This window comes from Mobula birostris, chromosome 4 (genome assembly GCF_030028105.1).
Source record: "Mobula birostris isolate sMobBir1 chromosome 4, sMobBir1.hap1, whole genome shotgun sequence".
Classification (NCBI taxonomy): domain Eukaryota; kingdom Metazoa; phylum Chordata; class Chondrichthyes; order Myliobatiformes; family Myliobatidae; genus Mobula; species Mobula birostris.
Window position 1 is genome coordinate 175,176,995 of NC_092373.1, and position 26,893 is coordinate 175,203,887.

Sequence of the window (26,893 nt, forward strand, 5' to 3'; positions counted from 1 at the left end):
TCTGCAAAGTGTGCTTGATTGCCTTACCTTATTAAAGTGATATATAAAGGGCCTCCCTATAACAAAAGAGAAAGTGATACCATTATCATTTATTCCCCAAGACGCCCTGAGCACTGATGGATGTTATGCAGGTCTGTAGCACAATTTTAGGACATAAAGTTAGCATTGTCCGTCCATGAGTAATCCACAATCTCCAGCTTTGCTCTTACAGAGCTGAGGAAGGGCTGCGTTGTTGGTGGTGCTGTCTTCGAGATGGAACATTAATCCTGCTCTTCAGTGCTGGGAATCCTCCCCAGTGCCACAACCAATACTGCATGTTGGATCTTGCTGTGCCAAAATTAGTCATGTGTCTCCTACACCACAGTGATGACAACCCCTTTAAAATACGGCGCTGATGTATAAAACTTCCTCGAGGTCTTTCACTTTGAACATCTGTTAAAAATGCTTGTTCTGAGCTCTTGTTGCAATAAAATTTCTGTGGAAAACTCCAAGCCCGTGGATGCCTGATCTAGACACTGTTCAGCCGATCAGCCTCTCCCTACCAACTGTACCACGAGCAGTTCCATTGCACAGGGCAGTAAGGGCTCAGGGAAGCTCCCTGACAACCAGTCTCTTGCATGACAGCCTGTTGTTCTGCCAGTGAGCGTTGATGTCGCAAAAACAGTCTACTTGGTGCTCAGAATCCAAACTCTTGTCAACGTTTCAGGTCACAAGATTGACGTGGCTCAGATCCAAATTCCAAAACACTCACAAACAGAAGCAAGCTTCATTCTGCTTTTAGAAGCAACATTTCTTTCCATTCGCCAGCCCACAAATCCTTAACTCTTTCTATAATCCAACCCACAGGAACCTCATCAGTGAAACATGGATATCACAAGGCCATTTCCTCTCATTGTCTTCTGTCGTATCTCAAGGGTCCACCCAAACTCCACAGTGAACTTGCTTCTCACAGCTTGATTAGCACAAACTTAACAGTGTTTGCCTTTACTAATGTACAAGTTACCCAGTGATGTGGGGAGAGGGAAGGAGACTGATTATCAGCTAGGCTTACTTGTCTCATTAAAGCAGTAATTCATTGACCTCCCCCGAAGACAAAGGAAACAGAGGCAGCCGTGAATTGTATGGCCCATTGAGTTTGCTCTCATCCTGCGCTATATGCCCCAATCCCCATGTCCAAATATTGATTGATGCTAGCCTTCGAAACACTCAGTAGCCCCCAACTCTAAAAGCATGGACTCAAGTTCTGAACTCTCCTCTACACAGGATATGTCACCTCCATGTCTGGCCTGTCAATACTGCTCAGAACTTGAGTCGCAATGAGATCAGCCGTCGTTTCTCTGACCCCTGGTGGGCCAAGACTAACCTGACTGAATCTTCTCTCCAAGCAGCCTTCTCAACCCAGGAACTAATCTAGTCATGTCTCCTCATTCTGATTCCTAGAGACTCCAAAGCAATCCTAAAGGACTGACAACCATTCTCTTCAACCTCAGAAGCTGATGAGGAGGTGTCCTTAAGCAACCATTTTAGATACGGTGAGACCCTTAAAATGATTGAGATGTTCAGTTAGGTTCCCAATTCCAAAGGCTTTTTACCTGGAACTTTGTTCTGGGATACGGAGCTACTCCCTGCAGTGAAGAATGAGGAGACCTTCAGACCACTTTGATCATTCACCCACCTCTACAAATCCTATTTACCAGCACTTGGTCCATAGCCTTCAATGCCTTGGTGATGTAATCTTCATTTCGATTCCACAACAAGTCTACAGCGGATGCAACCTCACTGGCTCACCACTGGCTTTGGATCACCTAAGCGGTGCTTGTTGGCTGCTGTTTACCAGTTACCGCTCAGTGTTCAACACCATTATCCCCTCACTACCAATTAACAAGCATCGAACACCTGGGCCTCTGTATCTCCCTCTGCAACTGGATCCTTGATTTCTTCATTGGGAGACCGCAGTCAATGCTGATCAGTAGCAACATCTCTTCCACACTGACAGTCAACCCAGATGCATGATTAGCCCATGGGTCTACTCTCAGCACACTCATGACTGTGTGGTTAGGCATAACTCAAATGCCATCTAGAAATTCAATAACACCACCATGGTTGACAAAATCTCAGAGGGCAATGAGGAGGTGTACAGGAGTGAGATAGATCTGATGGTAGGGTGCTGTTGCAACAGCTCCCTCACACTCAAAGTTAGCAAGACCAAGGAATTGACTGTGGACTTCAGAAAGGTGATGTCACGAGAGCACATACCATTCATCATTAAGGGGTCAGAAATGGAAAGGGTGAACAGCTTTGAATTCCTGGGCAACGGCGTCTCAGAGAATCCACCCAGGCAGGGCCCATCGTGTTGATGTAATTATGAAGGAGGCACGCCAGCAGCTATACTTCATTAGGAGTTTGAGATTCGCTATGCCACCAAAGATTCTTGCAAATTTCTGTAGACGTAGAGCAGAGAGCATTCTAACTGGTTACATCATCGTCTGGTATGGAGACTGCATTGCGCAGGATCAGAAGAGGCTGTGGAGGATTGTAATTGAGCCAGTACCCTCACGGGCACAGCCCTCACTACCCTCGAGGACATGTTCAGAACGTGGTGACTCAAGAAGACAGTTTCTATCAGTAAGGAAGCTCACCATCCAGGAAGAGGTACAGGAGACTGAAGACACACACTCAATATGTCAGTAATAGCTTCTTCTCCTCTGTCATCAGCTTTCTGAACAATCCATGAACGATATTTCATTATTCCCCTTTTTCACTATTTATATTTTCTCATTTACTGTATTTTCTAGGTCTTGCCACAAGACAAATTTCATATGTCAGTGATAATAAACTTGATTCTGGCTTACTAAATGTGAGAATCTCTGCCATGCCACCTCTTCAAGCATTGTGTTCCAGATTGAAGCTATTCTCTAGGGAAAAAATAACATACTATTTGGATCCCCTCTCAACTCCTATCGCTTACCCTGAACCCATGCCTCATATCTGCCTGCACTACTCTTTCAGACCCCAGCATGAGAAGAGTTTATCTTCAGTCCTCTATTCTCAGTTTAAAATTAAGATCTTGAGTTATTGACCTCTCTGCAAGGGAGAAAGGTTCTTCCCAAACCCCGCCCCATCACTTCTCTGCTCCCTCCCCAGCCCTCCAACTTCAGGTTCATCTCCTCTATTCCAGGTCACCAACCTTACCACACCACTGAAGTTCTCCAGCCCTTGTAAGTCCCTCTGGAGCTGTCACATCTACCCTGAGATAGTGTATCCACAAATGTACACAGTTCTGGTCTAATGTAAAATGCCTTCATTGCAGTCAATGCTGTTTAAAGTGTTTTCTAAATATAGAGAACAAAGTATTCCGCAAGTAATGAAGTGTTCGTTTGATTCTAATCTTTAAACTTGTAAAGATTGCTGAGATAACACGCAGTGCCTGCACCCTGAACTTTCAGGAAATCTCCACAGAAATACCTAAGAGACGTTTAGGAAGGTTGCTTAAGAATTGTTTCCTTGTGGTGCCATTTTATTCTAGTGAATTTCTGAGGCCTCTTTTCTGACTGTGTGTCCAATGTGCAATGGTGCTCCATTCTACAAGGAGCTCATTTACTTAAAACCTTTGAATTGAAAAGCATCAGGCTATAAAAATCTGATTTATTGTCCAAGGTTTTCTCCAAAAGGAATATTTTCTTTTGATGACTATATTACTACAGTGTGTATGCCCAGTTTTTGAGTCCAGTATCAGAAATTAGAAGGTACTGATCATCGAAGTTGTCAACACCAGCCAGCAGTATGTCCACCACAACAAAGGCAAGTGATAGTCATGTGAATGAGAGCCCCATCCCTAACACTGCATCACTATCCCTGCCCCTTGTGTTAGTTAGCCCAAAACCTCAGAGCGTTAACCACATGCAGTCTGTAAACATCAGGCCATTATCTAAATAGTCATGTCTTCAGTTTTCAATATATTCACATCCATAACCAGTACAAAGCTATACCCAGTGACCGTAGCACCTGGTTTTACATGAACCAGCTTCTCTACGGAAAATTCCAAGACAGGGCAAGTCATATATCCCAGAGTTATTCAGCACATTTGGAAGCAAGTTGAACCCAAGATTGTGAAGCCAGACAAGATCTTCTGAAAGCCGCAAGTTCTGGAAACACTAAGCAGGTCAAACTCTGGAGTGTTTGCAACAATTTGCGTTTCTATTTCAGATTTCCAGCTTTGGCACTTTGTTGACCTTCAGGAGCTTTTCAGTGCAGGTAGCCTGATTCCCAGTCACAACCTGCTTGGCTTATCACACGGCTCTTGTCAATGCCAGAACAACGGGCTCAAGTCTCTGGTAACTCAACCCACACCGGTTCCTTCGCATTAGCGCTGGCACAAGTTAGAGCTACTACTGGGGCAGGTGGTAGGAAGAGCTGATAGAGCAGAACTCTGGGTGAAGTGGTTCAGTGCAACAATCCCACAACATTACCTCAGCAGCAAGTTCTCCCAGTATCCCAGGGAGCACCATCTTTCACCAAAACAGACCGGCAATTCTCTGCTCCACGTAGGGGAAGGCTGAATAGATTAGGGCTTTATTTCCCGGAGCACAGCAGAATGAGGGGAGATTTTAAAATTATGATGGTATAGATAGGGTGAATGCATGTAGGCCTTTTCTCCCTCAGGATGGGTGAGATTAGAACTAGAGGTCATAGGTTTAGGGTGAAAAGAGAAATATTTTAAGGGAAATTGGAGAAGGGGCAAATATTCTTCACTCAGAGGGTGGTGTGAGTGTGGACGAACTGCCAGCAGAAGTGGTGGATGTGAGGTCAATTACAACATTTGAGAAAAGATTGTGTAGGTCCATGGATGAGAGAGGGATGGAGGGCTATGATCTGGATGCAGGTAGATAGGACTAGGTAGAAGACCAGGCTGACATGGACTAGATGGGCTGAAGGGCCTGTTTCTGTGCTCTAGTACTCTATGATTATCATCTCAGATTAGAGTTTTTATTGAATCTTGAAATGACCTGTCCATCAGGGTGAGAGATCAACCATAACAAAGAAGATCTCTAAGTGGTTGGCACTTCAGCTCCAAAGCCAATTTCAAACCCCAGTGGCCATTACCAAGTTGACAACCAAGGCACACAATAAAAAGTGAGTAATAACAATTTCTATCTAAATTGGCAACACTGATGTTAAATTGCCACAGAATAAAGTGGTGATGGTGATGAGGTAAAGCTGCCACTCAGTGTTAGACCAGGGTTAACATTCAATCACAGTCCCAGTTGAAGACGAAGAGTAGAGCTTCTTTTTAATCAAGCGAAACCCGGGACTAAGTTTCAGAGCTTGCCTGAACCCAGGGGTAAAACAGGTACCGATGAAAAAGAAATCTCGGAGAACAGGCCATATGCTGCCTTCCTCCTTAAGAATCAAAGTCAATTCAAAAGTTGGAACAACAGTGGAGTCATAAACAATGCGGTCTAGCTTTCTGCACATGCTCTCGATCTCCACCATCACGTAGACGACGGATCCACGCAGACCACAAGGCTCGCTGGAGGCAAGGCAGAGCATGCCCCTGGCTATCTTGCTGATCATTCTCTCAGGAACCAGAACTTCCGAGCAGTGCAGCTTCGTTTTTTTAGCCCTGGACAGGCAGTTCTCGAGGAGCTTGACCAAGTACTGGCATCGCTGTTCTTCCTCGTTTAAAGTGTAATCAGTGGGCTCGTGATCCCCGTAACTGAGTTCTGCAGAAATAAAGTGAAAAGTGTTTGTGCGAAGATAAATTCTAGAGATCTGCCACAACAAAAGATCTAGAAAGTACAGGTGCTGAAATGAAAACACAGATTGCTGGAAACCCTCAGCATCTGCAGAGAGAGAAAGAGAGTTAATGTACAAGGTCATAGACGTTCTATTGGCTTGAAATATCGGCAATTTGAAATTTTAACTCTGTTCCACACCCGCCCACTATGCTGACTATTTCCAGCAACAGTAGTTTTTACTTCAGACTATAGCACCTGCTGTTTTCTGCTTTAAACTTGATTTTGGTAGTTGGAGATCTGACTCCAATACAGGGCTGCAGTGTTGGAGAGATGGTGCTGCGTTGTCAGGTGTGTGCCTTCCAATGAGAGGATAAACTGAGGCCCAGTCTCCCTCTCAGGTGGCTGTGAAAAATAAAACATTATTCAACGACATAGGACGGAGGGAGGGATGTTCTACCGGGTCCGCTTGGTTAGCTCACACATAAAACATTACCTAATTACCGTTCTGTGCAGAAATTAGTTACCATGTTGGCTATATTACAGGATTGCTTTCACTTGCCCAAGTATTTAAGGCTGGAATATTTTGTGTCTCTTGTGTCTGTGTGTGACATTCTAATATTCACATCATCCAGTCCTGTAAAAGGTCAAGTGCTTCACAAGGTGCTCCCACCTCACCCACAACAAGCACCTTTTCAATTCCACGCTGGTTTCTCAGGCAGTCCTTCGAAATGGAAGGTAACTTGCTTCCTCGCTTGGTGAAGGGTCTTGGCCCGAAACACATATTATTCATTCCCCTCCATAGATGCTGCCTGACTTGCCGAGCTTCTCCAGCACTTCATGTGTGTTATGCAAGATAACACACATCTGCAAAATCTCTTGTGGTCCTCTCCTATGCTGTGAGCTGACAACCTGTTCTCAATGTTCCTTCTCCACTGAGTGATCCTGGCTGGAGGTAAATGAGGAGCCTATGGGAATGCTGTATTTCTTCTTGAAGGTTTTGAACACACAGCCTGAACCTTTTCCTCAGTTGGCCTGGTGAACTGTCCTGGGAAGAGCTCGCAGCTCAGAATGGACAGGGCCAGAGCTCAACTAAAGAACAACGCCTCGGCAACAGACAGTATTCCCGCGTAAGCCCTAAATCCAACAGTGAGGGACTTCTGTCACAACCACGTTATCCGCCTCAAAGCAAAGGAGGAGCTACCAGGAACCTCAGGAATATCGCCAACCTGACTATCTTCCAGAAAGGAGTCAAATTAAACTGTGGCAATGACTGCTGGGTCTCCTGCTGTTTGTCAGGGGGAAAATCATCACCAGGGTCCTCCTCCCATCACAGCCCCCCGCCAGCCCACCACCACCACTCCCAATTAGCACAGATTTGTCCCTGGGCGATAGTATAGATTCCGTCCGTCAGAGGCACAAAGGATGTAGTCCTCACTGCCCAGCACAACCCCTCCAGGAGAAATGGCCGGAGAAGCACCAAACACTCTATGTGACACTTTTTGACCTTGACTGGGGTGGGAGGGAAACTGTGGAACAAATTCCTCCAACACAGCTGGCCACAGACAAGCCTCAATTTAATGCAGGCTTCGTGTCGACATAGAAGGCATAAGCCAAAGTCCACCATGGAGCCAACCCTGTTGTCCAACAAGGAAGCTCCATCCGCCAAATCATTTCCAATCCTCTGGCTACAATGAGACATTCCAAAGGGGTCCAGCTGTTGGGGTGAGTACCCCTGGTGTCTGACTGTCGGGATGAGGTACAATAAGGATCGACCGGTTGGGGGTGTGCCACCTTGAGGGCATCTGACTGTTCGGGGGGTTCACCTGGAGGGTGTCAGGCTGTTACAGACTGTCACACAATCATACGGCATGGAACCAGGCTCTCCAGCCTGATCAATTCAGATTCATAGATTCATTTGTCACATGTACATTGAAACACACAGTAAAATGCATCATTTGCATTAATGCCCAGCACACCCTAGGACATGCCCGGGGCAGCTTGCAAGTGCCACCATACATTCCAATGTCACCATGGCATGCCCATAACCTAGTCTGTGCTGCACAAGATTTCCATCTCAATTGTTGCTATTTGTCTGCATTTGGCCCATATCTTCTAAGTCATTCCCATCATCTACCTGTCCAAGTATCTATTAAATGCAGTTGCTGTACCTGCCTCAACCACTTACCAGGGGTGTCCAGCTGTTGTGATAAATCACCCCAAGACCATTTCCAGATTAGCTGAGTGTCAGAAACAACCCCTGACTGGGTGGAAGTGAACAGGAGAACTACCATCAGAAAAGCCAATGCTACTCACATAGGAAGTATCACCAGTTTCACCAAAACAGAAGCCAAGTTTTGTAGCCTTTAGGCACTTAAAAAATTAAAGCAGGAGGCGGGAACCCCAGCCGGCGCTCACAACACTGTCCAGCCAGTGTTTGCCACTACTGTCCAGCCAGCACCTCTCCGTGCTGAAAGTACATTTAGCAGAGGAACAAGAGGTTCTACAGATGCTGGGAATCTGGACCAACATAGAAAAAGGACTGCTGGTGAAACTCAGGAGAAGGGGTGGTCAGGAAGCATCTATGGAGAGAAATAGAGAGTCAGTGTTTCAGGTCGAGTTAAACACGAAGACACAGGTTCAGTGGGGCAGGTTGAGCAGAGAAGAGGACAATGGCAAGTGGGTGGGGAGGATAGTCTGTGCAAGAGAAGATGGGGTAGGGGGTAGTGTGACATGGGGCTGGGATGCTTGGGGAAGGATGTGAGATGGGGACAAAGTAGAAGGTGTGGGCTGAGGTGACAGCAGGGTGACTGTGGTTGAGTTTAGAGGTAGAGTATAAATTCGTGGTCATAGGGATTTAGGGTTGACAACAAAGGAGATTTGGGTTGGGGGGATTTTGGTGTGTTGGGGTGGGTGTGTGATGATGGAGTCTGAGAGGGAGAGGAGAGGGCTGAGCTGATGCTGATGAGTAGGGTAGGTGGCCGGTTAGTAATGATGGGAATTTCGTGTGACGAGGAAAAAGTCAAGTGTGCTTGAGTTTCCGAGGCAAGTTGGGGTTCGGTTGGGATAATGGAGGTTGGAAGTGCGGTGGTAGTGGAGGTGGTGAGGGGGAAAGGCGGGGTGACGAGGGAGGGAAGGTCATGGGGTGATTGCGACCGGAGCGTCATCCGCCACACCCCAAGCAGGTCAGTGGAAGACGGGCATGCTTGTCTTTCACTCACCCGGAGCTCCGCCGACCGCAGCCCTCCGCCTGCCGCCCGCCACCATCCTGACCTCCGAGAGTCCCGCCGCAGCCGGGCAGTGAACTCAGAGCGGCTCCAGCCCCTCCAGTTGTCCCAACACCAACCTCGGTTCGGTTCGACTCTGCCCGCGACCACTCACGACCGCTTCCTCCTCCTCCACCCCGCACACTGAGTCACTACCCCTCCCTCTCCCACTCCTCACTGTCACTCACTCGATCACTCTCCCTCTCCTATTTCCCCTCTGACTATCAATCGCTCTCTCACACACTCACTCTTTCTCACCCAATATCGTTCCCTCCCGTCGTTCACTCCTTCTACCCTTCTCTCTCACTCTTTCTCAGTCTCTGTCACTCTCCTCCCGTGTTATACACTGTCTCACTCTTCCAGCATCAGATACTTTCTCTCCGATATTATTTCACCCCACCCTCTATCATTCTCTCTCCTCTCGCTTTCCCGGTTCTACAAAGTCTAAATTGCAACATGCCGAGGATACAACAAATGGATACAAGTGACTGACCAATCACAGCCCCCACTCGGAGCTTGGCTCTGCCCCATTCGTTGACTGCCCTGAGATAGAACAAATACAGCGTAACGACTGGTTCAGCCTTTTTACCGGCTGCGGCCAATCACGCTGCAGGATTCTGCCCCGCCCCTCCCCCGATTGGCCGTCAGGGAGGCGAGGTTGGCAGTGAGCCAACGGGAGTATCTTTGCCAGGGAAAGAATGGCCTTCGGGTGTGGGAGAGACAGTCTCTGGGGAGAGGGGTGAGTGTAAGAGAATGGTGCAGGGGAGTGGGGAGAGGCTGGCCAAGGCGGTTCAGCAAAACGGCCCGGCGAGATGGTGGAGTACGGAGAAATTCTTATACTCCCATTTTGGAGAAATACTCATTTATATCTTCATTTCTCAATACCTGAGCATTACTGACAGAGACAGCATTCAGCGCTCATCTCCAATTATCCTTCAGGAGTGGTGGTGATACACCTGCTGGAATCTTTGCAGCTCTTCTGGCGAAGGTAGCCCCAATATTCCAGGATTTAGACTCCTGGGCAGCAGGCTACAGCCCCAGTGACCGTGTGGGTTTCTGCGGGGGTTACTGTTTCCTCCCACATCCAAGAACATGCTGGATTAATTAGCTGCTATAAGTTACCCCTATTGTGTGGGTGAGAGGTAGAACCCAGAGGGAGCTGGTGGGAACGTCGGGAGAATGAAATGGGGTTTGTGTAGGATTGGTCTAAATGGGTGGTTGATGGTTGGCTCAGACTCCAAGTCCCAGCGACAAGGACAAAACAGTGCTACATTTACAAGTCAGGATGGTTTTTGTCTTGGAGGGGAACCTGCAGATGTTTCCCAGCATCTGACGCATTTGTCCATCTTCATGGCCAAGGTCATGGGTTTGAGGATTGCAGTCAGAGTAGCCTTGATGAACTGAAAATTGAAGATGACCCACACTGCAACCACATTACACTGGCGGCTGACTAAACAGGCTAATTTATCTTGGGTAGTAGTAGTTAGATAGATGGATAACTTATTGATCCCAAAGGAAATGACGGTGTCACGGTAGCATTACAAATGCACAGATATAAATATTAGAAGAGAAGTAGAAATAATAAAAAAATAAGTTTCCACAGTCTAACAGGAGAGGGTAATCACTTTCCCAGCTGTAGGTTGACTCATTATAGAGCCTAATGGCCGAGGGTAAGAATGATCTCATATGACGCTCTTTGGAGCAGCACTTTAGTGTGCATTTAGTGTTCAGCAGTGTTTAGTGTTGTTGGAGATGCCTCCTTGTCAATAGGGAGTGCTCCGTCACTCTACTGACTTGGCCTTGCAGACAGCGGACAGGCCTTAAGTTGGCAGGAGGTGAGTAACTTACAGTACCAACCCCTGACATGCTCCTGTACCCACGGTGGCAGGTCCATTTCAGTTGTGATTAGCACATGTATGATTTCCCAGAATTTTGATGATTATGAGAACACTCAGTCCTCTTTTATTGTCGTTTAGAAATGCATACATGCATTAAGAAGTGATACAATGTTTCTCCGGAGTGATATCACAGAAAACAGGACAAACCAAAGACTAACACTGACAGAACCACATAATTATAACATATAGTTACAGCAGTGCAAAGCAATACCATAATTTGATGAAGAACAAACCATGGGCATGGTAAATAAAGTCTCAAAAGTTCCCGAGTCCCCGATAGCAGGCGGCAAAAGGGAGAAACTCCTTGCCATAAACCTCCAGGCACCATCAACTTGCCGATGCCTTGGAAGCAGCCGACCACAGCCGACACTGAGTCCATCCATCCAAAAACTTCGAGCCTCCGACCAGCCCTCCGATACAGCCTCCCGAGCGCCTTGGACTCTTTGGTGGGTGACTCTTTGATGGTAATGCCATTGGACGTCAAGTGTGGCGATCAGACTCTCTCCCTCGTGTTGGAGGTCATTGGCCAACACTTCTGCAGTGTGACTGTCAGTGGCTCCATTGACCTGGACGTTGTCCAGGTCTTGATGCATACAGGCATGACATTTGCTTAGGAACTGTGAATAGAATTTAACACTGTGCCAATGTCGACAAACATCTCCACTTCTGATCTTATGATAGAAGGGAGGTCATGGATGAAGGAGTTGATGATGGTTGGGTCAGGACACTGCCCTGAGGAACTCCTGCAGTAATGTCCTGGAATTGGGGTTACTGACCTCCAACAAGTACTGGGGTGCAAGGTATGACTCCAACCACTGGTGTGTTTTCCCTTTGGTGCCCGTTGCCCAGTCTTATCAGGAGCTCTTGGTGTTGCACTCAGTCGCAATCAAGCCACATCTTTCGGATCTTTTGTCCTCCTCTTTCTGTGCAGGTGACTGGGAATAGGCTGACTGGATAGTTATTAGTGAGACTGGATTTGTCCCGCTTTTAGTAGGGTGATCACTTGAGTAGAGTGCGATGTTCTCCTCAGGGGTTGTCTACTGGTGAGTCCTCAGGGGGCTGTACAGGCTGATCTGGGATCCACATATTCTGATGCAGTCCGGGATGTTAGGACGGATTCCTTAGGAGCTAAGTGGCAGATGGCTAAACTCCAGCCAGCTTCGCTCTCAGGAACTCACAAGTCTCTCTGCTGGAATAATTAGGCTAGAAGTGCAGCTAGTTCCAGAGGGCGGGTGTTCAGCACTACAGCTGGGATGTAGTCTGGTGCCTCAGAACTTAGGCTATCTCATGATCTCAGCTGTTTCTAAATAGCACACAGAGTGAATGGAATTTTCAAAAGGCAAGCTGTGGTCATGGTTGGGATATCTGGAGGAATGGAGATGGGCCATTGACTCAGCATTTTTGGTTGAACATGGTTGCAAATGCTTCAGCCTTATTTCCAGCACTCAAAGTAACAATCATCTCTGGATCAACTGCAGATAAAGGTTTCATATTCTGACCTCCTGTTACACATGCTTGGCTCCCATTGGCAGACTGTGATCCCTAGATCCACCTACCAACTCACAGAAACATTTCCTCTCTTCTTCCCCCAGCTGTTCCTCTTAATCCTCTTGAGCAAATCTCTAAACCCATCCCAACACAGCCTAGCTTCTGTAATCTCTCCTTGTAAATGAGCACATACCAGAGCAGATAGTCTGTTCTGAGTTCTCATGCCAAGTGTGACGTCTGAAACAGAACCCAGTGCTCATGGTGTGGACAACACAAATGTATGTGGCCTCTCCCACCTTGTACTCTGAATACAGGCCAGCGTTTCTTCCTTTTTTTTGATCAATTTCAGGATAGGATAGGTCTGTAATATTTCAACAAACCTGTCTACAGAGTTCTGCAGCAGCTAATGTTTTGCAGTTTAGAAAGCACACTATTCTCTCTCTTCTGGTTCATTGTGATGACTTCACATAATGAAAATCAAAACTCTGCAGATGTTGGAATTGTAAAAAAAAGAAGGAAAATGCCAAAAACACTCAGCAGGCCAGACAGCATCTGTGAAGAGAGAAACAATTAATGTTTCAGGTCTGGGACACTCCATCAGAACAGAATGCCACACCTGAAACATTTGCTGTTTTTCTCTCTCTGCAGATGCAACCTGACTCGCTGAGCATTTCCAACACTTTCAATTTTTAAGACCATAAGATATAGAAACAGAATTAGGTCATTTGGCCCATCAGATCTACCCCGCCATTCCATCATGGCTGATTTAATATCCCTCTCAACCCATTCTCCTGCCTTCTCCCCATAACCTTTGATGCCCTTAATAATCAAAAACCCATCAACCTCCATTTTAAATATATCCAATGACTTCGCCTCCACAGCCGCCTGTGGCAATGCATTCCACAGATTTGCCACCCTCTGACTAAAACAAATTCCTCATATTTACCTACATTGAGATGATGAGACATTTAACCACAACCATGTCTGCTTGTTCAGCTGGATGCAATGCCACAATTACAAAGAGGACCATGTAAACTTTTAAATTTCTCTGCCAATGTTACTTTCTCAGCTAACAAGAACAGAAGAATGAGAAATGGGCAAGGCACAATGCAAACCAGCTCCAGAGACCTGGGTTCAAGATGTCTGCTGTCCACGTGGAGTTTACATGCTCCTCCTGTGACAGTGTGGGTCTTCCCCTGGGCTTGCTCCTCTTTCTTCCACATCCCGGAGATGTGTGAGTTGATGGGTTAAATGGCCACTGTTAGTTAGCCACAGTGAGGCTAACAGGGGAGTTAATGTAGCACGTGGAAGAGAGAAGGGTACGGAGGGAGATGGGAACAGCACTCATTCGAGGGACTGAATGGCCTCTTTCTGCACCACCATCATCAATGGGTAGACCACTTGGTCCCTTGTACCTACTTCACCATTCAATAAGGTAACAGCTTTTACCTTCCATTCTCCTGCGCTATGTCCAAGCCTCTGATAGTTCAAAAATCTATTGATTTAAAGAGGTGGATAAAGATAAGCTTTATTTGTCACATGTACATCAAAACATACAGCAAAATGCCTCTTTTGATTCAAATCATATCAAAGAGGATTGTGCTGAGGCAGCCCACAAGTGTGGCCATACTTCCAGTGCCAACATCGCATGCTCTCAATTCACTAATCCTAACCCATACAAAATGCTGGAGGAACTCAGCAGGCCAGGCAGCATCTGTGGAAAAGTGTCCCGATGAAAGGTCTCAGCCCAAAATGTTGAATGTTCACTCTTTTCCATAGATGCTGCCTGGCCTGTGAGGTTCCACCAGCATTTTGTGAGTGTTGTTTGGATTTCCAGCATCTGCAGATTTTCTCCTGTTTTAACTCCAACCCGTAAAGCTTTGGAATACAGGAGGAAACTGGAGCACCCGGAGGAAGTCTGTATGGTCACAGTGAGAATGTACAAAGTCCTTACAGAAGGCGGTGGGAATCGAACCCTTATTGGTGGTCACTGGCACTGTAAAGCAATTGCACTAGCTGCTAAGTTACCATGCCACATCATGGTCTCAAACATACTCAGCAAAAGGGTCCACCTGCTTAGAGAATTTCAAGGACTCACCTTCTACATGAAGATTATTCTCACTTCGCTTTGAATCAAGCAGCCCTTATCTTACAACTGAGAAACAAAGTTCTAGATATCCCAGCATCTTTTCTGCCTCTTGCTGTTGGGCATTGTAAGGATTTTGAAATATAAACAGAATATGCAGGAAATACTCAGCAGGTCAGGCAGTACCTGCGGAGAGAGAGAAAGAGTCAATGTCCCAGATAATACTCAGCAGGTCAGGCAGCACCTACGGAGAGAGAGAAAGAGTCAATGTCGCAGTAGCTGCGGAGAGAGAGAAAGAGTCAATGTCTCAGATAATACTCAGCAGGTCAGGCAGCACCTGCGGAGAGAGAGAAAGAGTCAATGTCTCAGATAATCTAAACTGACAAACGTTAGAAATCATATATGTCTTTAGTTGTACAGAAGGGAGAGGTGGAGGGAACAAGAAGAATGTCTGAGCAAAGGAGTCCGAGTGATACAAGTGTGAGGGATGCCGGCTGAGAGAGGAGTCGTGGCAGTTGAACTCTGTAGAATGTGTAAATAGAGGGAGGTGAATGAAGACAAGAGAAAAGTCATAAAGATGATGTTGAAACGGTAAGCAAAAACAAACAAGCCACTGGAGGATCTCAGTGAGCCAGGCAGCATCGGTGGAGGCAAATGGACAGGCAATGCTTTAGGCTGAGACCCTTCATCTGGACTGGGTGGTAAAAACAATGTTGGAACTGTGAGCTATAAAGCACAGCCGCTGCTGGGAACCTAAAAGGAAAAAGCTAGAAATACCCAGCACGTAATGCAGTGCCTAAGATTTACATATGCTTGAGATTCTGTCAGCAAGTTCAAACTTAGACAAGGCAACTGTGTTTCAGAGCACCTGCATTCTATTCTCAATGGCCAACCTGCCCTCCCTGTTGCATATCATTACAACTGCCCTTCCCATTCCCACTCCAATGTGTCTCTGCTTGGCCTTCTCCGCTGACGGGGAGAGTCGAATAACAAAGTACGGGACCAGCACCTTGTTTCCCACCACAGCAGCTGATAAATTTATAAGCTGCTGGTATGAACATTGAATTCTCCAGTTTCAAGTAACCTGTACTCCCAGTACACCACTCTTCTCCACCTTCTCTCTCCTCCACCCAGCTTCATCCAGCACTATGCCCAATTGTTTCCCTTAAACATTTCACTTTTCACCATTAACCCATGACCTCTAGTTGTAAACTCACCCAACCTCAGTGGAAAAAGCCTGCTTACATCTACCCTATCTATACCCCTCATAATTTTGTACACCTCTATTAAATCTCCTCTCATTCTCCTACTCTTCAAGGAATGAAGTTCTAACCTATTCAAACTTTTCCTATAATTCAGGTCCTAAAGTCTTGGCAACATCCTTGTAAATTTTCTTTGGACTCTTTCAATCTTATTGATATCTTTCCTGTAGGTAGGTGACCAAAACTGCACACAATACTCCAAATAGGGCTTGCCAACATCTTATACAACTTCAACATATCATCCCAACTCCTGTACTTGACAGTTGGATTTATGAAGGCCAATGTGCCAAAAGCTCTCTTTATGACCCTATCAACCTGTGGTATCATGTTCAAGGAACTATGGATCTGTATTCCCAGAGCCTCTGTTTTACCGCAATCCTTGTGTTCTCTACAGTGAAGACTGATGTAAAACATTAATTTAATACATCTGTCATTTCTTTGTTTCCTGTTATTAACTCATCAGCTTTGCTCTCTACAGATCCCACACCAACCTTAGCCGCCTTTTTCCTCTTTATATATCCATAGAAACTCTCGCTGTTAGATATTACACACACATTTTCTCTTCAAACCAATTCTCTGCCTTCTTTTGAATTTTTTAGTACTTTTAAAAGCTTCCCAGTCCTCCCCACATTGTATTTTGTATTTTTCAACTTTCCTTGGCCTCCTTTGTTAACCACAAAATCTCTCTTCCTAAACGGGATGGATTCCTGCTGAGTTATGGCTAGCTGATTTTTTTTCCAAAAGATGCAAAGTTTCAAAGTTGATTTGTTATAGAAGTTTTTGTCTGCAGTATTCAAACGGATTTGTCATTAAAGGTATGTTTAAAGATTGGCTTCATTTGTCACATGTACATCAAAACATGGAAACATCCTGTACAGTGAAATGTGTCATTTGCATCATATCAAATCAGCATGGATTATACTAACAGCCCACGAGTGTTGCCATGCTCCCAGTGCCAAGATAACATGCCCACAACTCACTAATCCTAACCGTGCATCCTTGGAATGTGAGGGATAAATCAGAGCACCCGGCAGAAACCCACACTGTCACGGGAAGAATGCACAAACTCCTTAGAGACAGTGGTGGGAATTGAAACGCAGCCTTTGAGCTGGCATTGTGAAGCTTTGCACCATTTTGCTCATATGCTGTTTGGATATCTGCTCCTGTTCACCGACCGACCTGTCTCTCAGCTTATCTTCCCAGTCCACCTTAGACAACTCCATCCTCATACCATTGTAACGGCCCCTATTTACACTGAAGATTTGGTCGTGTCGTTGTTAACCCTCAAAATGTATCTGGAATTCTGTTATGTGGTGGTCAAGGGTACCCTGAATTCAATATGGACAACAGAGACCTGTTATAGTCATAGTCATAGTCATAGTCATACTTTATTGATCCCGGGGGAAATTGGTTTTCATTACAGTTGCATCATAAATAATAAATAGTAATAGAACCATAAATAGTTAAATAGTAATATGTAAGTTATGCCAGTAAATTATGAAATAAGTCCAGGACCAGCCTATTGGCTCAGGGTGTCTGACCCTCCAAGGGAGGAGTTGTAAAGTTTGATGGCCACAGGCAGGAATGACTTCCTATGACGCTCCGTGTTGCATCTCGGTGGAATGAGTCTCTGGCTGAATGTACTCCTGTGCCCACCCAGTACATTATGTAGTGGATGTGAGACATTGTCCAAGATGGCATGCAACTTAGACAGCATCCTCTTTTCAGACACCACCGTCAGAGAGTCCAGTTCCATCCCCACAACATCACTGGCCTTGCGAATGAGTTTGTTGATTCTGTTGGGGTCTGCTACCCTCAGCCTGCTGCCCCAGCACACAACAGCAAACATGATTGCACTGGCCACCACAGACTCGTAGAACATCCTCAGCATTGTCCGGCAGATGTTAAAGGACCTCAGTCTCCTCAGGAAATAGAGACGGCTCTGACCCTTCTTGTAGACAGCCTCAGTGTTCTTTGACCAGTCCAGTTTATTGTCAATTTGTATCCCCAGGTATTTGTAATCCTCCACTGTAATATCCATTGTAATCCTCCATTGTAATATTCCAGTATACCACAGGTATGAAACATTGCAGCAAGAATGAGCTAAAATGCCACATATATTATTCTTCTCAAATGTGAGTTAGTTGAGGTACAAGCAATGATTCGCTGCAGCCGTCAACAGGGAAGACAGGATTAGTTTTTGCCACAAAGTTTGAAGTGAGTTGCTTTGAAAGAGGTGTCTCCAGACCCTAACATAAGGATCAACAATGCTGTGGTCTTCTCGTTAAGGAGTCAGTGAGTTTAAAGAGCCAGACTGTTGAAGACTGCCGAACAATTGGGTCAATCAAAATCTGCAAACACTTGCAGATTGAACTCACTTTTTTTTTGTTGAGGGCCATTTTGTTGAAATTCTGTAAATCTGTTCAATGAAGGCGTGCACTTCCTGCCCAGAAACAGAATTTCCTGTTCTCATGATCCTTGCTCAGCTGTAAACTGTGATATTTATTCATTTGATTTTTCAGTGCCAGTGTCCTATTAACTGTTGCAGGAATTTCTAAAGCCTTCCTGCTAACTGCTGTGGACTCACACACACCCCGCCGTACTGGACGTCTGGTTTAACATTTTCATTTTCTATTTAGAGAAACAAGCCCTTCTGGTCCAATGAGCCCAAACCGCCCAATTGCACCTACGTGGCTGATTAACCTCCCAACCCACATGTCTTTGGAATGTGGGAGGAAACCGGAGCACCCAGAGGAAACACACATGGACACAGAGAGAATGTACAATCTCCCTATTGCTTGTCCTGAGCTGTCCTTGAGAAGGTGGGTGTGAACCATCCACTTGACGTACTGTTGTCCTGCTGGTGAGGGCTCCCACAACTAGGCCCAGCTTCAGATCCGGATCTGTTTCTACAGCTGTTGCATTGACCCAGTTAGTCCAGCTGAGTTTCTGGAGAACTGTGACAACCACAGTGTTGATCATGTTCAGGTGGTTAGTCAGTCTGTCTGTCCATCTATCTGTCTATTTAGAGACACAGCACAGAACAGGCCTTTCCAGCCCAACGAGCTGCACCAGCCAGCAACCGCCTGTTTAACACTAACTCAATCACAGGACCACAGGACCAATATTCCAATGACGGCGTGCTCGATTCATCTCCACAGATGCTGCCTAACCTCTGGCATTTTGTGTGTGTTGCTCAAGATTTCCAACATCTATAGAATCTCTGTGTTTACGGTATTAATTAGATTGACATCATGGTAGGGACAGACATGATGAGCCACAGGACCTGGTCCTGTAAGATACTGTTCTGTGTTCTTTGTTTTTGTGATTATCCCAAAGATCCTCGTCCATTCCCACTTTATTTTTCTGAAGGAATGATCAACACCTCTCCTGACATTTTCCCAAACTCAGTCCTAGCATCAGCCAGTATGTCCCCTCCCGTGCCCCTGTAGCCTCGATACAACCTGGCAACCTGGGTTTAACATTGGGGTCTCAGTATGTTGTTTCTGGACCACACGGAGAACCCATGGAGACTAAGTAACTCATCCTAATGCCTCTGTCCTACGAGTAAATACAGAGGAAACCATGGTCTCTGGACACTGCAGGAGTATTTCTGGGTCTTGAGGTCTTAACTTCACACATTGGAATTCCCAGTACAGTCTATACCCCAGGGGGAGATGCCAGATTGCACAAGACACCCAACCCAGACTGACCTCAACCAATCTGATTCTGTGATTTAGAGCGACAGTTAGTGGAGACACACCAGAGGGCAGTGAGCTTGTATCCTGATATGTGGCAACATTGAAGATTGAAGAGTAACTTTCAGCAAAAACACATCAACCATTCTTTGGCCAGCCTCAATGACCTTAAGCTGTCAGTCCCAGCCCTGTCAGTACACAGGAAGTGCTACTGCTGTAAAACAGGATGCCAACTTTCTAATCGGTTCCTGGTTGTGCTCCAAAGCTTATCATTAGGTCAATGACACAACCTCTACTATTGTTCGTTTGTTATATACCGCGTCAAACGACGTGGACCGTCACAATCATCAGCACCTGAACTTCTTCAGCCTCTACCATAGAGGAATTCTCCCACTCTGCTCTCCTGGGCTGAATACGACACTGAGCCGCAGGAAGATGGTGCAAAGAACCATTTTAACACTGGAGATGGAAAGGTGTAGGTGACAATTCCAGATCTTTGGATCCAGACTGCTGTCCTGCTCGGGTGACCTGTGGAAAAATGGGCATATTCAAGAGTACAGGAATGAGGGAGCTCAAAGATCCCTGATGTTGTTAGGCAGGATAGAGGGGTGTACAAGCCAGGGAGGGGTTACAGAAATAGGGAGGGGTGTACGAGCCAGGGAGGGGTTACAGAGATAGGGAGGGGTGTAGAGGTCAGGGAGGGGTTACAGAGATAGGGCAGGGTGTATGAGCCAGAGAGGGTTACAGAGATAGGGAGGGGTGTAGGGGTCAGGGAGGGGTTACAGAGATAGGGAGGGGTGTAGGGGTCAGATAGAGAGGGTTACAGAGATAGGGAGAGGTGTAGGGGTCAGATAGGGAGGGGTGTAGGGCCAGAGAGGGTTACAGAGATAGGGAGAGGTGTAGGGGTCAGATAGGGAGGGGTGTAGGGGCCAGAGAGGGTTACAGAGATAGGGAGAGGTGTACGAGCCAGAGAGGGTTACAGAGATAGGGAGGGGTGTAGGGGCCAGAGAGGGTTACAGAGATAGAGAGAGGTGTAGGGGTCAGGGAGGGGTTACAGAGACAGGGAGGGGTGTAGGGGTCAGGGAGGGATTACAGAGATAGAGGAGTTTAGGGTCTGGAGGGGTTTACAGAGATAGGGAGGTGTGTAGGGACCAAAGGGAGGTTACAGAGATAGGGCAGGGTGTAGGGGCAAGAGGGGTTACAGAGATAGGGAGAGGTGTAGGGGTCAAGGAGGGGTTACAGAGACAGGGATGGGTGTAGGGGTCAAGGGGGGGTTACAGAGACAGGGATGGGTGTAGGGGTCAGGGAGGGGTTACAGAGATAGAGGTGTTTAGGGGCTGGAGGGGATTACAGAGATAGGGAGGTGTGTAAAGGCCATGCTGACTATTCCTAATCATATTACGCCTCTCCAAATGTTCATAAATCCTGCCTCTCAGGATCTTCTCCATCAACTTACCAACCACTGAAGTAAGACTCACTGGCCTATAATTTCCTGGGCTATCCCTCCTCCCTTTCTTGAATAAGGGAACAACATCCGCAGCCCTCCAATCCTCCGGAACCTCTCCCATCCTCATTGATGATACAAAGATCATTGCCAGAGGCTCAGCAATCTCCTCCCTCACCTCCGACAGGAACCTGGGGTACATCCTGTCCAGTCCCTGTGACTTATCCAACTTGATGCTTTCCAAAAGCTCCAGCACATACTCTTTCTTAATATCTATATGCTCAAGCTTTTCAGTCCACTGCAAGTCATCCCTATAATCGCCAAAATCCATTTCCATAGTGAATACTGAAGCAAAGTATTCATTAAGTACCTCCGCTATCTCCTCTGGTACCGTACACACTTTCCCACTGTCACACTTGATTGGTCCTATTCTCTCACGTCTTATCCTCTTGCTCTTCACATACTTGTAGAATGCCTTGGGGTTGGGTTTTCCTTAATCCTGTCTGCCAAGGCCTTCTCATGGCCCCTTCTGGCTCTCCTAATTTAATTCTTAAGCTCCTTCCTGCAAGCCTTATAATCTTCTAGATTCCTATCATTACCTTGTTTTTTTAAACCTTTCGTAAGCTCTTCTTTTCTTCTTGACTAGATTTACAACGGCCTTTGTGCACCATGGGTCTTGTACCCTACCATCCTTTCCATGCCTCATTGGAACGTACCTACTCAGAACCCCACGCAAATATCCCCTCAACATTTGCCATATTTCTTCCGTACATTTCCCTAAGAACATCTGTTTCCAATTTATGCTTCCAAGTTCCTGCCTGATAACCTCATATTTCCCCTTACTCCAATTAAATGTTTTCCTAACTTGTCTCTTCCTATCCCTCTCCAACGTTATGGTAAAGGAGATAGAATTATGATCACTATCTCCAAAATGCTCTCCCACTGAGAGACCTGACACCTGACTGGGTTCATTTCCCAATACCAGATCAAGTACAGCCTATCCTCTTGTAGGCCTATCTACATATTGTGTCAAGAAACCTTCCTGAACACACCTAACAAACTCTATCCCAACTAAACCCCTCACTCTAGGGAGATGCCAATCAATATTTGGGAAATTAAAATCTCCCACCACAACAATCCTGTTATTATTACTCCTTTTCAGAATCTGTCTCCCTATCTGCTCCTTGATGTCCCTGTTACTATTAGGTGGTCTGTAAAAAACACCCAGCAGGGTTATTGACACCTTCTTATTTCTAACTTCCACCCACAGAGACTCCGTAGACAACCCCTCCATGACTTCCTCCTTTTCTGCAGCCGTGACACTATCTCTGACCAACAGTGCCACGCCCCCACATCTTTTGCCTCCCTCCCTGTCCTTTCCTTTTTTTAGGTCAAACATGGGCTAATGGGACTAGCTTAGATAGACACATTGGACAGCATTGCTGAGTTGGGCTGAAGGGCCTGTTTTGTTGCTGTATAATTCTATGACACTCCTCCACACCTCAGAAGCAAAACCCTTGGGCATTGGAAAGATCGGGTGTTAGGGCAGGAGGTGATTAGCTGGCACTCCTGTTTTCACGTGCTTCCCTTGTGCCTGTCGCATATCAGCTTTGTTCTGGCACACTGATCTAACCGCAGCCACCAATGTGTTAACACGCACGGCGCGCTCCAGCAGATGTTATTTCCCTTCTTGGCTGAAGGTGCCCCCATTGCAGCCAAGAGCCTCTGCCATCAAGGAGAGCCAGACCTCGCTTAATGCCACCTCTTGTAATGGCTGCCAGCCCACTTCATAACGCACCATGCACAGGCTCTGGGGGAGATCACCTCTACGATTAGTCAATCTCTCTTGTTGGTGTGAAGCGTGGGTTGAGGGAGGTTCTGCTGCATTGGCTGGGTGGAGGATTTTGCCCACTGCTACTTGTCGAAGAGTTGGCATAGTAGGCACCGTAAGCTGCAGCTGTTGGGATGCCTCAGCGTTGGGACGCTGTTCTGTAACATGGATACCCCTCCGGTTAAAATTAGGAGGCACAAAGAACAGGGAAGCATTGGCCAAAAATACACAGCAAAGGCCAAATGGCATCTGCATCTGAGCAAAGCATTAAGTGGTACTCGATCCCTCATTAGCCAATCCCAGATTTCTGCCAGGTTGTATTTTCAGCTAAAGGTTAGTTCGAGGTTCATGTTCTAACACTGCACAATCTGAGGGGGTGGGCTTCACTTTTAACCCTTTACCAGTAGGGCTCAGCACACATCCAGTCTGGCTAAGCACTCACCAACACTGAGAAATGGTTCATTTTCTACCTCACTGCCCAGTTGTTCAGTGACTTGTAGTGATCCAGCCAATACCAAATTATGCGGCTGTAGGTTTTCACAAATAAAAACAGCGGAGGTGTTTTAAGTTTAAGAAGAACCTTAACAACTCATTTATTGTATGCCAAGCACTGAACACAAAGTGTGTTAAAGGTTCGTCACATAACTGCGGCATTACGTCAGACCAGCCCCTTAAAGTGAACCCCTGCTCAATATCGGTGGTTGTGAATTATGTACGTTTCCACCAATTACATTTCCCCTCCCCTCCCCCCCGGAACTCACTGATACCAGCATTGCGAGCCTGCCTAGAGTTCAGACGAGCTGCCCAGCTCAGGTCCCATGTTCCATGGGTGGAGGAGCAGCAGAGGCCTCTAGCTCGTCCAGAGATGTGTGGACACACTCACGGTCATGTCGTGCTGGCAGGGTAGCAGAATCCTCTAAATCTTGGTGGGCGATCTACTGAAATACATTCACGTTTGCCCCTATTATCTATGATAAAAGTCTTTTCTCTCCATTCCAAAACGCGGAATGGGCCGTCGTAAGAAGGCCTAAGGGGAGGCTGGTGCACTTCAACAAACGAGGCAGAACGTAGGCCAACTGGAGTGCTGTACGCCATGATGGGAGAGAGGGTAAGTGCAAAGGAACTGAATTTACTGCGAAGGGTGGGATGCTGTTGAGATGCTGACCAGGTGGTCGTGGTGTCAGGAACAAAATTATCTGGCATTCATAACGGCTGCCCGTAGACCAACCCAGCCACAGACGGCTGCAGATCCCCCTTTGGTGCCGTTCTGAGCCCCAGCAGGACCCACGGGGGATGATCGTGCCAACACTCCTCCATCAGGGCAGCCTTTAACCAGTGGTGAATCTGCTCGCACTGGCCATTGGACTGCGGGTGATACGTTGTGGTCTGATATAGCCTAACGCCGAGGTTCTGGGCTATTGCAGTCCAGAGGGCTGATATAAATGGGGGACCGCGATCAGAGGAAATATCAGATGGGTGCCAAATCGAACAACCCGGGTGCTAATGAACGCCCGAGCCACTTCTGCGGCCATCGTCGATGCTACAGGGACGACCTCTGGCCACCTGGTGGTATGATTCACCATGGTAAAGAGCTGCGTGAAACACTGGGAGGGGGAAAAGGACCAAATGGACATTGTCAAACCATTGCTCAGGAAGTTCGAAAGGTGCCAATGGCTCCTGAACATGGTGGCCGGTTGTTTGCCACTGGCTCACAACACAGGCTGAGGTCCAATCATGCTCGTCCTTTCTAAAGTCATGCCAGGCAAATCTTAGGGCAAGCATTTTCTGTGAGGCCTTCTGGCCTGGATGTGAGAGGCCGTGGATGGAGTTGAAAACAGTTCTGCCTCCAGCTTGCAGGCACCATGGGGTGAGGGCAATCGGTTGAGACAATACACAGGAGAGAAACCCCAGCTTCCCCGAACTTAATGTCAACTAATCGCAAGCGTGTGACTGCTGTCCAGTAAGCCTGAACCTCTGGGTCTGAGTCAGTAGCATAGTCAGCTGCCACGCTGGCAGCTCTATGTATGGCCTGAATGGCTGGCTGGGAGAGGCAATCAGCCACCACAATACTTTTCCCCGTGATATCTGGTATACCAGTTGTGAGATCTGATATGTGGGCCAGTTGGCATTGTTGCTGTGCAGACCAAGGGTCTGATATTTTGGCCATCGCGTGCATGAGGGGTTTGTGGTCTATGAATGCTGTGAAATCATAACCCTCTAGAAGAAAACAAAAATGGTGGGCAGCCGGAAAGAGACCAAGAAGCTCACGGTCAGATCGCTGCTCTTCCTTCCGGGGGGACGGAGCTGCCGGCCGAAGAAAGCGAGTGGCTGCCACATGCCTCTGACCAACTGCTCATGCGCATCACCCACATCGTGGTCTGTAGTAATGGCTATAAGTGCGTTGGGGAGCAGGCGCACTCATAGGGTCACTTTGGAAAGAGCTGGTCTGGAATCATCAAATGCCGTGGTCACGTCCGTTGGCCAGTCAAGCTCGTCATCAGGTGGATTGCCTTTGAAAGCACTGTACAGGGGGAGCAGCTTGCGGAATGAAGCAGTGATAGAAACTAACCAGTCGTAAAAATCCTGTAGTTTTTTTAGTAGTGCGGGGTGGTGGGAAATCCATAATAGTGGCTACCTTTGATGGGAAGAGTCTGGTACCTTCTGCAGAGATGTAATGACCCAGAAAGTCAATGGTTGACAACCTAAACTGGCATTTAGCAGCGTTAATAATCAACCCGTGTTGACTTAAGCACTCATAAAGGGTGCAGGAATAGGATACGTATTCGGAGTTGGACGCACTGGCGACAAGCATACAATCCAGGAGAAACAAAAAGAAAATTCAAGTCTTTTAATACAGAGACCATCAGTTGTTAGAAAGTCTGTGCTGCATTTTTCAGCCCAAGTGGCATGCGCAGAAACTCAAAGAAGCCAAAAGGGGCTTTCACAGGCGTTTTGGGAATGTCCTCCGAGTCCTTAACTAGATCAACCTTGGAAAAATTAACTATCTGGCTAAACGTGCCAAAATATTTTGGATGTGTGGGACCGCGTAACGAGCGGGAGTGGTGGCTTTGTTAAGGTGTTGGTAATGGCCACATGGGTGGCCACTACCATCGGACTGAGGGACCATATGGAGGGGCGAAGCCCAGGGGCTATTCAACTGGCGTACAATGCCAAGACTTTCCATGTTGGCACTCAGCCTTGCAGTTGCCAGCTTTTCTGGGTCCAGTCTACGCCCAAGGGCATGGAGTGACGGGCCAGCTGTGGAAATGTGGTGCGCAACCACGTTTTGTGACGTAGTGGAGAGTGTGGGCTTGGCGAAGTTTGGGAATTCGCCCAGCAGTCGAGTAAACTCACATGTGGTGGTGCATGCGTTTGACAGAGTCGTTGTGGGGAATTTATTCGGGAGCAGGGTAACAACCCAAAGTCCTCGACATGCACAAGACACAAGTTCTTAAGATCAAATAGTAGTCCGTGGGCACACAGGAGATCTGAACCAAGCAGAGGTCCAGCCACCTTAGCCAGGATGAATTCCCATGTGTAACATCACCCGCTGAAGCAGAGTGTCACCCACAGCAAGTCTGGATCCTGCTGCTGTTGGCGGCCTCCAGCAAGGTCTCATCGCTCTTGGCCTTCTCATCAATGGGCAATGCTGGCAGCACACTCACTCGAGCTCCCGTGTCACACAGGATGCGTCGCCCTGAAGGAGTGTCCGTAATGAACAGTAGACGACCCTAGCAGCTGGAACCCATGGTGTTCACAGACCTCTGATGTTCTGACGTGCTGGCTCTGTCAAAGCTACAGGGCAATTGGCACTTACTGGTGTTTGTACTTAAACGGGCGTGGTAAAAACACAGGCCCAACATCGTCCACTTCACAGCCGCCGGCATCCTTGTGTGGGGCCTTGCTAACCGGGCTCACGGAGGTAGAGAAAGGAGGAGGAACAATGCACTTCTGCCCAGCTGAGTGTAGACTATCAGCCAATTTGGCAAGCTCCCTATAGTCCTTCGTGGGTCCATTAGCAAGGGCAATGCGAACTTGATCAGGCATTTGCTGCGTGGCGAGTTCTTTAAAAATAAAACAAGAATGGTGATTTCCCAGGAGAGGCAGCATGTGGTCCATTAGCTCTGACAGCTTAGCATCACCCAGGCCGGGCAAGGAGAGCTACTATTCGTCACGCTCAGACTC

General features: G+C 47.1%; 1 protein-coding gene across 1 annotated transcript; it reads right to left on the reverse strand.

Moving 5' to 3' along the window:
* Positions 1–3,289: 3,289 nt before the first annotated feature.
* On the reverse strand, positions 3,290–9,444 carry LOC140196079 (DNA damage-inducible transcript 4-like protein). The gene is made up of 2 exons (XM_072254788.1): positions 8,957–9,444; positions 3,290–5,723 (listed from the first exon to the last, which is right to left on the reverse strand). The coding sequence occupies exons 1-2, from the start codon at positions 9,000–9,002 to the stop codon at positions 5,242–5,244; spliced, it is 528 nt and encodes a 175-aa protein (XP_072110889.1). The 5' UTR covers positions 9,003–9,444; the 3' UTR covers positions 3,290–5,241.
* Positions 9,445–26,893: the final 17,449 nt, after the last annotated feature.